Genomic DNA, 17,717 nt, shown 5'->3' with positions numbered 1-17,717 from the left:
AATTCACAGTGTGAGAGAGAGAGAAATCACAGTGAGAGAGATGAATCACTGTGACAGTGTCATAAAAATATAATAATTTTCATAATTGTATTTGGATTTATTGTAAAGTAGGAATAGTGGACTCTGGATAGTCTGTGTGTCTATGTGTATGTCTGTCAGTGTGTGTCTGTGTATGGGATTTAATTGAACTAAAGACAGCTGCTCTGAAGGCGTTAATGTATCAGAAGAGAAGCTAGGTTTGAAACGCTAAATAAGTAAATATGGCTGAAGTTTTAGAATGTGAGGTGTAAAGGAAAAGTTGCATTTGGCTTCTATATAGCTCCAGTGTCCTCTATGTTCTGTGCCTCCAACTAACGCTTGTCAGTTTGTGTAAAATGGTGCGGGCATGAACTGAGCAATAAAATTTTGGCAGCTGCCTGGAAACTTGTCCCCAGAACAGGGCATGAGCAGGGCAGCTGTGGGAAGAAGCAGCCTGGGAGTGTGTCTGGAATATGGCACAAGAAATGTACCCTGTGATTTTAGGAGCTGTATCACCCTGTTCCTGCATCACAGTTGGTTAGACCCTGGTGCCTCCATAAAGACTTGAACTTCAAATTAATGTTCCGGGCATTGTGTAAGCTGTTTCTTTGTCTTTCCTCCTTGGTCCCCATGCTGCACAGACATCATCAAAAAGCCAGGCACTAATTCCAGGATTCAAAATATCTCATCTAGCCCTTTGAAATAAAACATTCTCAGGATATGGTTATTGCTGGCAAGTTTGACACTCATTGCCCATCCCTGGTTACCCTGAGAAGGTGGTGATGGGCCTTCTCCTGATAATTGTCTGATACGTGATTGGCTGTCCAGCCATATCGGAGGGCAATTAAGAAACAATCATGTTGGCATGGGATTGGAGTCACATATAAACCAGGCGGGGAAATGATGGCCGGATTTTTTCCCTAATAGATGTTAATGAATTTGTCGGGAATAACACCACTCCAACAACATCATGATCACTCACCAAAATCAGGTCGTCTTTTAACGGAATTAAAATTCTCAAACTGCCATGGTAGGATTCGAACACCAGTTCATCTAGATTACTAGGTGATTTAATCACTGCACATCCACACCAGATAACATGACCCATTGGAAGAGTTTCATCCTGCCTCATATCATTATGCGGGAATAATTTTTGGTTTGAGGTAGCAGAGAATGTTTGGACAATTCATAGAGAGCAGATTGTATATTTGAATACAGCTTTACATACATGTGTGAGCAACTGTGTGTTTAAATATCAAATTAAATAGCAAATAACCAATCCAGGGTGCCTTCTCTATCATCAAACATATAGGCCTGAATTTTATGCTTGGTGTGGGAACACAATCAGCAGGACCTTCATTGAAGCAGGTGTAAAATCTGCTCCCGCCCTCCAGTGATTTCACGCTGCCTGGACAATTAACTGCTGGCCAGCGTGGAACATGCTCAGTGGTTGTGGTGGGCTGTGGTGGGGGAAGGGCACGCACCGAAACAAGTGAGGGTGTGGGTGGGAGGTATAACACGAGCTCCCTGAAGGCTGACGACTGCTGTGTAGATGCCTCAGGGAGCTGCAGAATTGTTGGAGGGACATCAGCACACAAAGAATGTCCCAAACTACCTATAATGACACAACTAACACCTGACAGCAATACTCATCAAACCTCAAACATATTTGGGCCTTTTATCCTGCCCTGGATCGGGAATGGTGAAAAAATGCATAAAAGTGCATGGGCCACGTAAAATTCATGACAATTAGGTGTTTAACGGACTTAATTGCCCTTTTAACTGTCGGTGGGTGCGCTTCCAACTCCTGCACGCACCGCTGATGGTAATATCGCGCGAGGGTGCCACGATGTTGGGACGCGCACCCAGTGTCTTCTCGTTAATTTCACATGGGTTAGGGTTGGGCTCCGTAAAATTTGGCCATAGTTCATTTATATGACGGCACAACTTCCATATTCAGGAACTCACGGCCTCTCCTGATATCAGAGTGGGGGTATAGTTCCATCTATACCAACCTAATGCGCCAATGGTGTCTATATACTTTCACTTCACTTAAAATAAGAAGGAAATTCCTCTGGTGGGAGAATCCAGAACAAGGGGGTACAACCTTCAAATTAAAGCAAGCAATTTAGGAGTGAAATTTGGAAGGACATTTTCACTTTCGGAGTAGTGGAAATCTGGAACTTTCTCCCCCAAAAGGTTGTGGATTTTCATAGTCATAGAGTCATAGAGGTTTACAGCACAGAAAAAGGCCCTTTGGCCCACTGAGTCTGCGCTGGTCAAACAAGTACCTAACTATTCTAACCCCATTTTCCAGCACTAGGCCCATAGCCTTGTATGCCATGGCATTGCAAGTGCACATACAAATATTTCTTAAATGTTATGAGGGTTTCTGCCTCCAGTACCCTTTCAGACTGTGAGTTCCAGATTCCCCCCACCCTCTGGGTGAAAAAATTCTTCCCCACATCTCCTCTAAACCTCCTGTCCCTTACTTTAAATCTATGCCCCCTGGTTATTGATCCCTCCACCAAGGGGAAAAGTTCCTTCCTGTCTACCCTATCTATGCTCCTCATAATTTTATACACCTCAATCATGTCCCCCCTCAATTTCCTCTGCTCCAAGGAAAATAACCCCAGTCTATCCAATCTCTCCTCATAACTAACCATCTGACCAGCCGGTCTAGATCCTCCTGTAATCTAAGGCTATCCTCCTCACTATTTACCACCCCACCAATTTTCGTGTCATCCGCGAGCTTACTGATCAACCCTCCTACATTCAAGTCAAAATCGTTTATATATACCACAAACAGCAAGGGACCCAACACCGATCCCTGTGGAACCCCACTGGACACAGGCATCCAGTCACAAAAACACCCCTCGACCATCACCCTCCGCTTCCTGCCACTCAGCCGATTCTGGATCCAATTTGCCAAATTGCCATGGATCCCAAGGGCTCTTACCTTCGTTATCAGTCTCCCATGCGGGACCTTATCAAAAGCCTTGCTGAAGTCCAAGGTAGACTACGTCAAATGCATTGCTGTCATCTACACACCTGGTCACCACTTCGGAAAATTCAATCAAATTGGTCAGACATGACCTCCCCTTAATAAAACCATCCTGACTGTCCTTGATTAATCCCTGTCTCTCCAAGTGTAGATTAATTCTGCCCCTCAGAATTGCTTCCAATAATTTCCCCACCACTGAGGTTAGACTGACTGGCCTGTAGTTCCCTGGTTTATCCCTTCCTCCCTTCTTGAATAATGGTACCACATTGGCTGTTCACCAGTCCTCTGGCACCTCTCCTGCGGCCAGAGAGGTATTGAAAATTATTGCCAGTGCCCCGCTATCTCCTCCCTTGCCTCACTCAACAGCCTGGGATACATTTCATCTGGGCCTGAAGATTTATCTACTTTTAAGCCTACCAGACCACTTAGAACCTCCTCCCTTTCTATGCAAATTTCTTTAATTATATTACAGTCCTTCTTTCCTTCCTTCTGGAAGGGTTGAGGGTTAATGTCGAAGATGGGGATTGCTAGAATTGTTTGTGTAAGGGTGACAAAGGATATGCTGGGTAAATGGAATAAAAACAGAAAATGCAGGAAATTCACAGAATCACAGAATCTCACAGTGCAGAAGAAGCCCTTTGGCCCATCGAGTCTGCACCGACATGTGAGAAACACCTGACCTACTTACCTAATCCTATTTACCAGCACTTGGCCCATAGCCTTGAATGTTATGATGTGCCAAGTGCTCATCCAGGTACTTTTTAAGGATGTGAGGCAACCCACCTCCACCACCCTCCCAGGCAGTGCATTCCAGACCGTCACCACCCACTGGGTAAAAAAGTTTTTTCTCACATCCCCACTAAACCTCCTGCCCCCCACCTTGAAATTATGTCCCTCAGCAGATCAGGCAGCATTTTTGGGGAGTGAGAGAGAGAGAGAAAGAGAGTTAACATTTTCAGGTTGGTGACCTTTTGTCAGAACTGGAAAAAGTTGGAAATGGATCAGGTTTTAAGCAAGTCCAGAGGCAGGGAAAGGCGGGGAGGAAAGAATAAAAGGGAAGGAGTGTGGTAGGCAGGAGAGATTAAATAACAAAAGAGATGATGGTGATAGGCGAAAGAAGATGGTGGTAGGGACAATTAAAGAAACAACACCTGGAGAGGAGGTGTAAATGACAACAGCAATATCATCACCAAGAGCCTCTATCCCAAAAGAAATGGGCAGCGATTATTATCTGAAATTGTTAAACGTATTGTTGAATCCAGAAGGCTATAAATTGTGCTTAATCAAAAGATGGGCACTGTTCTTCGATCTTGTGTTGAGCTTCATTGGAACAGTGTAGGAGCCCAAGGACAGAGGTCAGAGTGGGGGCAGGCAGTTAAATTGACAGGAAGCTCGGGATCATGTTTGTGGACTGAACAGAAGTGTTCCGCAAAGCGGCCGCTCACTCTGCGTTTGGCCTCCCCAGTGTAGAGCGAGCCACTTTGTGAATGGCGAGTATAGTACACTACATTGAAAGAAGTACAAGTAAATCGCTGTCTCACCTGGAAGGGGGTTTGGGGCTTTGGGTAGTGGGAAAGGAGGAGGTAAAGTGCAGATGTTGCAACTCCTATGCCTACGTGGAAAAGCTCCCAGGGAAAGGGAGGGGGTATCTGGGGGGAGGCGCTGATTAAGGAATGGACTAGGGTTTTGCAATGAGAATTGTCCCTTGGGAATGCTGAGAGGGGAGTGGAGATGGGGAGGATGTGTTTGGTGGTGGCATCACACTGGAGGTGACGGAAGATGATAGGTTGAATACAGAGGCCGGTGGAATGGTGGGTGAAGACAAGGAGTTGTGTAACAGTGGCTTACAGTGGAGTATTAGCCATTGACACATGGGCATGGAGTAAATTGATTGGCCTCCTTCTGTCCTTTGTGATTTTATGATATGAAATGGTACATTGCCAGCTGTTATGTTCTGTCAGGCTATTGAAACCGAGCTATCGGTAGCTAGGCCCAAAACCAGCAAATCTGCTGCCTGGCTGATTCACTTGTGCAATGCTGGTCAGCTAAATTTATTCAAACTCGTTAATAAGCTCCCTCCATGTTGGGGCTTAGAAATTCATGGGTAGTGATGATGCTCAAAGGAAGAGAGCACTATCTATTCCACTCTCAAAACCCCAGGCAGCAGAGAATTTTAAAGTATGTTTTTAATTACATTGAGCTATTTCTGAAATTGATGGGGATGTCAGGAGCTGGAGGCTGATTAGTATCTTCAAGGGCCAACGGAATTTGTGTGTTTAATTATTCTGCTGACTGGAGTCTAACTCAGTAAAATCTTAAACCCCAAGGTAATTAGAATAATTTGCAGTGTCTGGCTTCACCCCTTCCCAGAGATGTCGTAGAAGGCTTTAGAAAATACGGTGCCCATTTCTTGTAGCTTTGACAGCATTGCATTGATTGGAATTGCAATATGAAGGTACATCAGTGAATAATATGTAATTACTTGTAATCATGTGGAGTTACACTGTGGCAAGGTACTCTCATTTTTATCTAGACTTTACAACACAATTTACACATTAATACCTTTCACTTGCAGGGCCCCTTTTGTTAATCAAGTTTGCTATTCTGTTCCCACATTTAATTTTCCCATTTAACACTCTGGGTGATGTATTGTTCCATTAGCAGTGTGCTTGCCTGTACTTCTCTGTTATTCAGCCTGTAGATTTTTTTCTTCCTAGTAATGACTCACTTTATCCAGGAGTTTCCAATGTGTAAGCTATACTCGTTCAGTAGAGTGTCTCCTGAGATTGGGTAATGTTCCTCTGCGTGGTGCCTTATTAATATAATAGATTGTCCTCGAGCGATGTTCAGTTTTGCAAGCAGGAGGAGAGAGTGTTTAAATTAACGCAGGGGCAAACTGACAGAATTGGAGCAACCTCCTATTTTACACACTGATCCATTTCACTCTGTTTACACATCGATCAGTTCCACTCTCTGTTTACACATCAATCAATTTCACACCTGGTTTACACACCTATCGATTTCACTCTCTGTTTACGCACCAATCAATTTCACTCCATTTACACACCGATCGATTTCACTACATTTACACACTGACCGTTTTCACTCTGATTACACACTGATTGATTTCACTCTCTATTTATACACCGAGCGATTTCACTCTCCGTTTACAAACTGATTGGTTTCACTCCAATTACAGACCGATCAATTTCACTGTCGGTTTACACACTGGTCGATTTCACGCTCCATTTACATAATGATTGATTTCACTTTCCGTTTACACACCGATCGATTTCACTCTCCATTTACACCTGATTGATTTCACTCTCCGTTTACACACTGATCGATTTCACTCTCCATTTGCACACCGATCAATTTCACTTTCCGTTTACACACTGATCGTTTCACTCTCAATTTACACATTGATCAATTTCACTTCCCATGTGCACACCGATCGTTTCACTTTCCGTTTGCACACTGATCGATTTCACTCTCCCTTTACACACTGATTGATTTCACTCTCCGTTTATACACTGATCGATTTCACTCTCCATTTACACACCGATCGATTTCACTTTCCGTTTACACACTGATCGTTTCACTCTCAATTTACACATTGATCAATTTCACTTCCCGTGTGCACACCGATCGTTTCACTTTCCGTTTGCACACTGATCGATTTCACTCTCCATTTATGTACTGATCGATTTCACTCTCCATTTACACACCAACGGATTTCATTCTCAGCTTACACACCGATCGATTTCACTCTCAGTTTACACACTGATTGATTTCACTCCCCGATTACACACTGATTATTTCACTCACCGTTTACACACTGATTGATTTCACTCTCCGTTTACACACTGATCGATTTCACTCTCCATTTACACACCAACGGATTTCACTCTCAGTTTACACACCGATCGATTTCACTCTCCGTTTACATATTGATCGCTTTCACTCCCCACTTACACACCAATTGATTTCACTCTCTGTTTACACACTGTTCGCTTTCACTCTCTGTTTACACACTGATTGTTTTCACTTCCCTTTACACACCGTTCGATCTCACTGTCGGTTTACACACCAATCGATTTCATTCCCCATTTACATACCAATCAATTTCACTCTCCATTTACACACTGATCGATTTCACTCCCCGCTTACACACCGATCGGTTTCACTCTCCGTTTATACACCGATCCGTTTTACTCTACGTTTACACACTCACTGATCCATTTCACTCTCCTACCATCAGAGTGCTGAGCAGAAGGTATTCAAGTGACATCTAGTTGCTCGCTGCTCAATTTCACAGTGTTATCTAATGAAGGTTCGATTACATAACTCCTCTACTTTTCAGTTCTGTCTCTGGAGATATCAACCCCAGTGCTTGGATTGCTTTTCCTTCATGGCCTGATTAGGGTGCCATTTTCTGTAATTTGTGTATCTACATCTCCGGAACTCTTTGGTCCTGTACTGCACTCAGAGCATAAGACTTGGGATGACTTAGCCTCTATTCGGTGCTGGTCATCACTGGGCTGCGGTTGGAACAGCAACTTAAACTGAGGGAAGCTGTTGCAGCCAGGAGGATCATTGATTGGTGGGCGTTGTCAGGCTTATGCATGCTGACATAAAGGCTGTGGGGGCTGTATTAAGATGTGGTGTCTAGGGTTGAGATATTCCAGGGTATCTTTATGACTGCCCACTTAGCCTGGTTCACTGATGGAGCCCTCAAGGTGTAGACTTGACGGTGTGGGCTGGGATTCTTCTTACTCAGCTGCTGATAACCCTGAGTAGCATTGCCCTAAAGGGTAGGGTGGTCCCAGCTGGACAAGCAATGGGAAGCTATGTTCTCTGTACTGTTAGCCAACAATATTAACTGGTTGAACCAGGACTGTTGACTCTGGGAAGGTAGGCCTGAGTTCTCTGTTCTCTCTGGCATGTGGCCCCATGGGTATGTTTGCTCTGGCACATTGTTAACTAAACATTGCTAGGCCCATTGATTGGAATGAGAAACTTTATACTTCTCTTGTGTTCTTTTGCTATTCTTTGACGGAAGAAGGGATTCTGTAAACCAAAGCAGTTTGAATTACCATCAGCGTGAGTGCTTATTTGGAAGTAAGACCTCTGTGGGTACCCAGTGACGTACCAGCCAACTGGATATTCCAAACATGCGAGCCCAGTGCAGCAGGCTTCCTCATCGACAAGGGGGAAATCCGAGTCCTCGAGTGAGGAGCTTTGGCAAAGTATGAAGCTGAAAGTGACAGTGGCCCCCTACCCTGCCCCTCCCACCGAGGGTATTCACACTGCCCCACCGCCCCACCCAGGGAACACTGACCCTCCCACCAGAGTATTCACACTGCCCCCTGCCCCAGAGAATACACACTGCCTCTGCCCCAGAGTATTCACACTGCACCCCGCCCCAGGGTATTCACACTGCCTCTGCTCCAGAGTATTCACACTGCCCCCCGCCCCAGAGAATACACACTACCCCCCGCCCCAGAGTATTCACACTGCCCCCCGCCCCAGAGTATTCACACTGCCCCCCGCCCCAGAGTATTCACACTGCCTCGCCCCAGAGAATACACACTACCCCCCCACCAGAGTATTCACACTGCCCCCTGCCCCAGAGAATACACACTACCCCCCCACCAGAGTATTCACACTGCTCCCCGCCCCAGAGAATACACACTATCCCCCCACCAGAGAATTCACACTGCCCCCTTCCCCAGAGAATACACACTATCCCCCACCAGAGTATTCACACTGCCCCCCGCCCCAAAGAATACACACTATCCCCCCACCAGAGTATTCATACTGCCCCACCCCAGAGAATACACACTACCTCCCCACCAGAGTATTCACACTGCCCCTCGCCCCAGAGTATTCACACTGCTCCCCGCCCCAGAGTATTCACACTGCTCCCCGCCCCAGAGTATTCACACTGCTCCCTGCCCCAGAGTATTCACATTGCCCCCCGCCCCAGAGTATTAACACTGCCCCTCGCCCCAGAGTATTCACACTGCTCCCCGCCCCAGAGTATTCACACTGCTCCCTGCCCCAGAGTATTCACATTGCTCCCCGCCCCAGAGTATTCACACTGCCCCCCCACCAGAGTATTCACACTGCCCCGCCCCAGAGTATTCACACTGCCCCCCGCCCCAGAGTATTCACACTGCTCCCCGCCCCAGAGTATTCACACTGCCCCACCATTCCCACCCCCCCCGTCTCACCCACGATATTCACACTGCCCCCCCCCGCCCCAGGTCTTCAGGGACACATCAGCGTCGGTTGTATAACCTCCATATGGAACAGATGGAAACTCAGCCTGTGCTATTCTCACATGGCTGTTCGGAGATTGTTAAACCAGAAGGGGTTCCACAATTAATATAACCCCCGACCCAATGCAAAATTGCACTTGATCTGTAATGATCATGACTGGAATGGTTTAGAAGGAAATGTTCTTGAAATGAGTGGGCTGTGAGGTACTACTAATCTTTCATCTACATTAATGTGCAGTCGTATAGAGTCTTTAACATTGCAAAATATCCCAAAGTGTTTCACAGAGGCATAAGTAGACAAAAATGATTAAAATAATACAACCTAATTGGCAAAAGGACCAAATAGGAGATTAGGAGACATTTTTGTTAACATAGCAAGTTGTTTTGATCGGGAATGTCCTGCCTGAAGGGCGGTGAAAACAGATTCGATAATAACTTCAAAATGGATTTGGATACATATTTGGCAAAGATTTTGAGGAAGAGTGGGAGAGTGTGCCTGATTTGATTGTTTTTACAGAGATCTGAATTGTTTCCCCCTACGCTATATTATTCTATGATAATTCTCTGGACTACATGATGGTCATTTAGTTTTTTAAAAAAATGTATATTTCTCCATCATCTCTTTCTGATGCTAATGATTGACTCTTGATTTCAGGTCTATAGGACACTGGAAATCCATAACCAAAGAGAACTTGATGACGGTTAATTAGTGGCTTTTGAAGCTTTCTCCACCTATCCCGTTCCACAAATTTAATGATGTCGACCTCAAATCCAGAAAGGGACTGCGGGGAAGAAGGGCCAGAGATGGATAAAGTGGCAGAGCTTCAACAGGAGCGCCTGGCCCAGCAAGTAGCTGCTGTGCAGGTGTCTGAGGAACCCTCTTCAGGAAATTTGGGAAGGGGCTGCCAGAGCACTGCAGCCAAGGGCACAGACGAGTCAAAGGATGGAGGAGACCCTCACACAAATGGTGTAAGCGAGGACTACGCCAAAACCTACAAGAGTGTGAGCAGCGTGACAAAGAAAATAGCCTCAAGGCCCAAACTTTCTAGCAGGAAGCTGTCCCTTCAAGAACGCTCCTCAGGAAATTCTCTCTCAGCAAGCGGGGTCCTGCCGAGCTATGGTGCCTATTCAACAGGACCATTAACATCTGCGAGACGGCCAACTATTGAGTCCAGCCGAGTCAACATGGTCAACTCCCAGGTGACTTGTTTGTTTTATTTATGATGAGAGATATTCATCTGTAAAAGAGACACCCTATAAAATATTTTACAGATAACTTCAGAGTTTTGTGAAACAGAATGCCGTTTGTATGGGTAGGGAATTATCCTTTAAATATCCTTCTGTTCGTGGAGAGGGTGTCGTATTGATGGTACTTATGAGGCACTCCAAATGGCTGTCTTTTGATTTGAAGATGTAAAGAGAGCCTGGCTGTGGAATTCACTGGGCTGTGCAGAAAGAGAGTTAGAAAATAATGCCTGGGTCGTGGGGAAAATCTTTGCAATGGAAATAAATAGAATTTTAACTCTTTTTAAAGGAATAATTCTTCTAAATGGCGTTGTAATGTGCACCAAGTCCCGTGGGGTGGGGTGGGAGTGGCAGGGGGGGGTGCAGCACGGGGGGTGGGGTGGTGGTGTGGTGAGGGTGCTGGGGGTTGCGGTTGGGGTGTAGGCAGGGGATGTCCCTGTCGAAGGCTACAGTAACCACAGCATTGGCGGGAACAGGGCAGTAAGTGTGGGTGGTTGGGTGTCCCACGGTGAATTTGTCCGACTGAGAACGTTTGCATGTTGTGAAATGCTGCACATTTCCAACAAATTCACTCTAAGTCAAAGAGTCATAGAATGATTGCACACAGAAAGAGGCCATTCAGTCCATCGTGTCCATACCAGCTCTCTTCAAGAGCAAATCAGCAAGTCCCACTCCCTGGCTCTCCCCCCATGGAGCTGGGAAATTTCTCTCTACAGCTGCTTATCCAATTGATAACATAATTGACCCTGCCTCCACCACACTCCCAGGCAGAGCATTCCAGATCCAAACCACTCACTGCACAAAAATGTTCTTCCTCATTTTGCCATTCACGTTCCACAAGTCATTGGCCTTCCTCTGGTTCTCGACCCTTCCACCAACTCCTGTCCACTCTGCCCAGACCCCTCATCATTTTGAATAGCTCTGTCAAATCTCTTCTCAATCATCTCCGCCAAGGAGAAGAGCCCTAGCTCCTCCAATCTGTCCATATCACTGAACTTCCTCATCCCTGAAACCATTTTCGTGAATCTGTTCTGCACCCTGTCTAAAGCCTTCACATCCTTCCTAAGGTATGGTTCCCGGAATTGAACACAATGGGCTGAATTTTCATTTGGTTGATGAGGTGAGACTGAAAGTGGGTGAGGTTACAATTTGGCGTTTCCGAGCGGTGGGCCGTCCATGAAACCGGAAGCCACCTGGCGGCAGGGTGAGCAGACCTTGGAGCCCGAGGTTGCAGTCTATTCAGAAGGTGCTGCTCTAAAAATTGCCTGTAACTGCGACAGTGCCTGTATGGTGGGGGAGTGGGGTGGTGGTTGGGTTTTCGCTCTTATCTCCAAACGTCCTAACCCTCTTGGCCTTCGCACCTACCTAATTTGTGGCCGGTGACCGGGAATGAAGGTACCCTCTTGCACCCCTACCTAATTCAGCAGCCCACACAGCCAGGACTGGATGGCCTCCTACTGGCCACCCAGACTCAGTAGCCCACCCATTGTATTTAATTGGTTGGGACTCCTGGAGACAGCCATTTAATTCACCGCCTCCTTCAAAATCTGCATCTTACTGCTGGAATTTGTGGATTCCCAACCCATATTTTACCCTGACAGTGAGACTGGGCCTTGGGACCAAAGATTCAGTCCAACACTTGAGTTGAGGCCGAACCATTATTTTATACAGGCTCACCATAACCCCCGTGGTTTTGTACTCTATGCTTCTATTTATAAAGCCCAGGATCCCATACGCCTTATTAACCACACTCTCAACCTGCCCTGTCACCTTCAATGACTTGTGCTCAGATTGGATTTAGAGTCAATGGAGTGTAGAGTTGAGTGGGGTATCAAACAAGCTTCCTGACTGAACTCATCTCCTTCCCAGTGTGAGGGTTCAACTGGGAACTACAACAACAACCTTTATTTGTGCAGCACCTTTAACGTAATGAAACATCCCAATGTGCTTCACAGGAACATTATAAACCAAAATTTAATAGCATGCCAGAAGACGATGTTGGGTCAGATGACCAAAAGCTTGATAAAAAGTGAGGTTTGAAGGAGTGTATTAATGGAGGAAAGTGAGGTAAAGAGATGGGGAAGTGTAGGGAAGGAGTTCCTGGGCTGGAGCCTAGGAAACTGACGGCACATCCACCAATTGTGGAGCAATTAAAATTGAGGATGCTCAAGAGATCAAAATGAGAGGAGTGCAGAGATCTTGGAGGGTTGTGTGGTTAGAGGAGATGACAGAGGAAGGGAGGGGGCGAGGCCATGGAGGGATTTGAAAACAAGGATGCAAGTTTTAATACCAAGACATTTCTTGATGCCGGAACCTATGTAGATCAGTGAGCACAGGGGAATGGAACTTGCTGCGAGTTAAGACACTGGCAGCAGATTTTTGGATGATCTAATGTTTATGCAGGTTGGAATACAGAAGGGCAGCCATAAGACCATAAGACATAGGAGCAGAAAGTAGGCCAATCGGCCCATCGAGCCTGCTCCGCCATTCAATCATGGCTGATAAGTTTCTCAACCCCATTCTCCCGCCTTTTCCCTGTAACCTTTGATCCCCTTACCAATCAATATCTCGGTCTTAAATACACTCAATGACCTGGCCTCCACAGCCTTCTGTGGCAATGAATTCCATAGATTCACCACTCTCTGGCTAAAGCAGTTTCTCCTCATCTCTGTTCTAAAAGCTCTTCCCTTTACTCTGAGGCTGTGCCCTCGGGTCCTAGTCTCTCCTACTAATGGAAACATCTTCCCCACGTCCACTCTATCCAGGCCTTTCAGTATTCTGTAAGTTTCAATCAGATCCCCCCTCATCCTTCTAAACTCCATCGAGTATAGACCCAGAGTCCTCAAACGTTCCTCATATGTTAAGCCCTTCATTCCTGGGATCATTCTTGTGAACCTCCTCTGGACCCTCTCCAGGGCCAGCACATCCTTCCTGAGATATGGGGCCCAAATTTGCTCACAATATTCTAAATGTGGTCTGACCAGAGCCTTATAAAGCCTCAGCAGCACATCCCTGCTTTTATATTCTAGTCCTCGAGAAATAAATGCTAACATTGCATTTGCCTTCCTAACTACTGACTCAACCTGTAAGTTAACCTTAAGAGAATCCTGGACTAGGACTCAAAAGTCCCTTTACACTCCAGATTTCTGAATTCTCTCCCCATTTAGAAAATAGTTTATGCCTCTATTCTTCCTACCAAAGTGCATGACCTCACACTTCCCCACGTTGTATTCCATCTGCCACTTCTTTGCCCATTCTCCTAACATGTCCAAATCTTTCTGCAGCCTCCCCGCCTCCTCAATACTACCTGTCCCTCCACCTATCTTTGTATCATCTGCAAACTTAGCCAGGATGCCCTCAGTTCCTTCATCTAGATCATTAATGTATAAAGTGAAAGGTTGTGGTCCCAACACTGACCCCTGCGGAACTCCACTAGTCACCGGCCAACATCCTGAGAAGGACCCCCTTATCCCCACTCTCTGCCTCCTGCCAGACAGCCAACCTTCTATCCATGATAGTACCTTGCCTCTAACACCATAGGCTCTTATCTTACTGAGCAGCCTCCTGTGTGGCACCTTGTCAAAGGCCTTCTGGAAGTCCAAGTAGATAACATCCATTGGCTCTCCTTTGTCTAACCTACTCGTTACCTCCTCAAAGAATTCTAACAGATTTGTCAGGCATGACCTCCCCTTGATGAAACCATGCTGACTTTGCCCGATTTTACCATGCACTTTGGTATTCTGAAATCTCATCCTTAATAATGGACTCTTAAAATCTTACCAACGACCGAGGTTAGGCTAATCGGCCTGTAATTTCCCGACTTTTGCCTCACTCCCTTCTTAAACAGGGGGGTTATATTAGTGATTTTCCAGTCCTCTGGGACCCTCCCTGACTCCAGTGATTCCTGAAAGATCACCACTAACGCCTCCACTATCTCTTCAGCTATCTCCTTCAGAACTCTGGGGTGTAATCCATCTGGTCCAGGTGATTTATCCACCTTCAGACCTTTCAGTTTTCCTAGCAGCTTCTCCTTGGTAATGGCCATCATACTCACCTCTGCCCTCCGACTCTCTTGAACTTTGGAGATGTCACTCGTGTCTTCTACTGTGAAGACTGACGCAAAGTACCTATTCAGTTCCTCCGCCATTTCTTTGTTCCCCACTACTACTTCTCCAGCGTCATTTTCCAGCGGCTCAATGTCCACTTTTGCCTCTCTCTTACCCTATATATATCTAAAAAAACTCTTGCCATCTTCTTTTATATTACTGGCTAGTTTACCCTCATATTTAATCTTCCCCCTCCTTATTTCTTTTTTAGTTGTCCTCTGTTGGTCTTTGTAGGCTTCCCAATCCCCTGGTTTCCCACTGCTCTTCGCTGCATTGTATGCTTTTTCTTTAGCTTTTATGCTGTCCCTGACTTCCCTTGTCAGCCATGGTTGCCTCGTCCTCCCTTTAGTATGCTTCTTCTTCCTAGGGATGAATTTTTGCTGTGTCTCCCAAGTTACTCCCGGAAACTCCTGCCATTGCTGTTCCACTGTCTTTCCTGCTAGGCCCATCTCCCAGTCAATTCTGGCCAGCTCCTCCCTCATGCCTCTGTGCCTTTATTCAACTGTAATACCGTTACATCTGATTCCAGCTTTTTCCTCTCAAATTGCAGGGTAAATTCTATCATATTATGGTCACTTCCTCCTAAGGGTTCCTTCACCTTAAGCTCCCTTATCAAATCTGCCTCATTACACATCACTAAATCTAGAATTGCCTGTTCCCTAGTGGGCTCCACCACAAGCTGCTCCAAAAAGCCATCTCGTAGACATTCCACAAATTCCTTTTCTTGGGATCCACTACCAACCTGATTTTCCCAGTCTACCTGCTTATTGAAATCCCCCATGATCACTGTAACCTTGCCTTTCTTACACACCTTTTCTATCTCCTGGTGTATCTTGTGCCCCACACCCTGACTACTGTTCGGAGGCCTGTACATAACTCCCATTATGGTTTTTTTACCTTTGCGGTTCCTCAACTCTACCCACACAGATTCTACATCATCTGACCCTACATCATTTCTTCCTATCGATTTAATTTAATTTCTTACTAACAAAGCAACCCCATCCCCTCTGCCAACCTGCCTATCTTTTCGATAGGATGTATATCCTTGGATATTTAGCTCCCAGTCCTGATCCCCTTGCAGCCATGTCTCCGTGATGCCCACCACATCATACCTGCCAATTTCAATCTGCGCCACAAGCTCACTTCCCTTATTTCGTATACTGCGTGCATTCAGATACAACACCTTCAGTCCTGTATTTCCCGTCCCCCTTTTCATTGTCATCTCTTTATCTGATGTGCTTAAAGTTAGATTTCTAGCCCTTTCCAAACACTCTGTCCTATTTTGTGTTCTGGAGACTTTAATAGCCTCTCCTGGGCTCTCCTTTCTTTTCAGTTTTTTCATAATTTTCCATGAAGTTGAATCCACCCCCCCACACGCTAACCTGCTGCTTTGTTTCCCATTAGTCATACTTCTTGGAGTTTTACCCTTCCCTCCCCCCCCCCCACTTTCTAGTTTAAAGTCATGTTGACCACCCTATTTACCCTTTTTGCTAGAACATTGGTCCCAGATCGGTTCAGGTGGAGACCGTCCCAATGGTACAGATTCCTCCTGTTCCAATACTGATGCCGGTGCCCCAGGAAAGGAGAGCATTGGAATAGTCAAGTCTAGAGGTAACAAAGGCATGGATGAGGGCTTCAGCAGTTGATGTGGTCGGGAAGTGGAAATAGACGATCCTAGTGATAACATGAACATGAACAATGCATCTCAAAATCAAATTTTTATAAACTTATTTATGGGATGTCGGTGTCACTGGCTAGGCCAGCATTTATTGCCCCCCACAATTGCCCTCGAGAAGGTGGTAGTGAGCTGCCTTCTTGAGCCGCTGCAGTCCATGTGGTGTAAGTATACCCACAGGGCTGTTAGGGTGGGAGTTCCAGGATTTTGACCCAGCGACAGTGAAGGAACGGCGATATATTTCCAAGTAAGATGGTGAGTAACTTGGAGGGGAACCTCCAGGTGGTGGTGTTCCCATTTGGCTGCTGCCCTTGCCCTTCTAGATGGTTGTGGTTGTGGGTTTGGAAAGTGCTGTCTAAAGTGCTGTCTTGTTCAGTTCCTGCAGTGCACTTTGTAGATGGTACACACTGCTGCTACTGTGCGTCGGTGGTGGAGGGAGTGAATGTTTGTGGATGTGGTGTCAATCAAGCAGGCTGCTTTGGTCTGGATGGTGTCCAGTTTCTTGAGTGTTGTGGCAGCTACACTCATCCAAGCAAGTGGAGTGTATTCCATCACACTCCTGACTTGTGCCTTGTAGATGGTGGACAGCCTTTGGGAAGTCAGGAGGTGCAATACGCACCACAGGATTCCCAGCCTCTGATCTGCTCTTGTAGCCACAGTATTTATATGGCTAGTCCAGTTCAGTTTCTGGCCAATGGTAATCCCCAGGATATTGATAGTGGGGGATTCAGTGATGGTAATGTCATTGAGTTTCAAGGGTTGATGGTTGGATTCGCTCTTCTTGGAGATGGTCATTGCCTGGCACTTGTGTGGATCGAATGTAACTTGCCACTTGTCAGCCCAAGGCTGGATATTGTCCAGGTCTTACTGCATTTGGACATGGACTGCTTCAGTACTTGAGGAGTTGCAAATGGCGCTGAACATTGTGCAATCATCAGCGAACATCCCCACTTCTGATCTTATGATAGAAGGAAGGTCATTGGTGAAGCTGCTGAAGGTGGTTGGGCTGAGGACACTACCCTGAGGAACTCCTGCAGTGATGTCCTGGAACTGAGATGCCTGACCTCCAACAACCACAACCATCCTCCTTTGTGCTTGGTATGACTCCAACCAGCAGAGAGTTTTCCCCCTGATTCCCATTGACTCCAGTTTTGCCAGGGCTCCTTGACGCCACACGTCAAATGCTGCCTTGATGTCAAGGGCAGTTTCCCTTGCCTTACCTGACATTTTAGTAACAGTGGAAGATTCGAGAGAGGTGGTGGTTAGATAGAGCTAGGTGTCATCAGTGTGCTCGTGAAATGCTATGACTTTGGATGATGGCATGAAGGGGCAGCATGTAGATGAGAAACATGACCAATTTGTTATAATGGTGGTGCCAGTATTGG

General features: G+C 46.1%; 1 protein-coding gene across 5 annotated transcripts in view; it reads left to right on the top strand.

Moving 5' to 3' along the window:
- camkk1a (calcium/calmodulin-dependent protein kinase kinase 1, alpha a) overlaps positions 1-17,717 on the top strand; it is a 218,979-nt gene that overhangs the window by 92,173 nt on the left and 109,089 nt on the right. For all 5 annotated transcript variants that reach the window (XM_078548728.1, XM_078548729.1, XM_078548730.1 and 2 more), the window contains one exon: positions 9,962-10,506. In XM_078548728.1, coding sequence (XP_078404854.1) covers positions 10,060-10,506 — 447 coding nt within the window. In that variant the 5' untranslated portion in view covers positions 9,962-10,059. The remainder of the gene's footprint in view (positions 1-9,961; positions 10,507-17,717) is intronic.

This window comes from Cetorhinus maximus, chromosome 9, assembly GCF_964194155.1.
Source record: "Cetorhinus maximus chromosome 9, sCetMax3.hap1.1, whole genome shotgun sequence".
In the NCBI taxonomy this organism is placed as follows: Eukaryota; Metazoa; Chordata; class Chondrichthyes; order Lamniformes; family Cetorhinidae; genus Cetorhinus; species Cetorhinus maximus.
The sequence above is the reverse complement of the archived record's forward strand: the minus strand, read 5'-3'. Positions and strand labels throughout refer to the sequence as shown.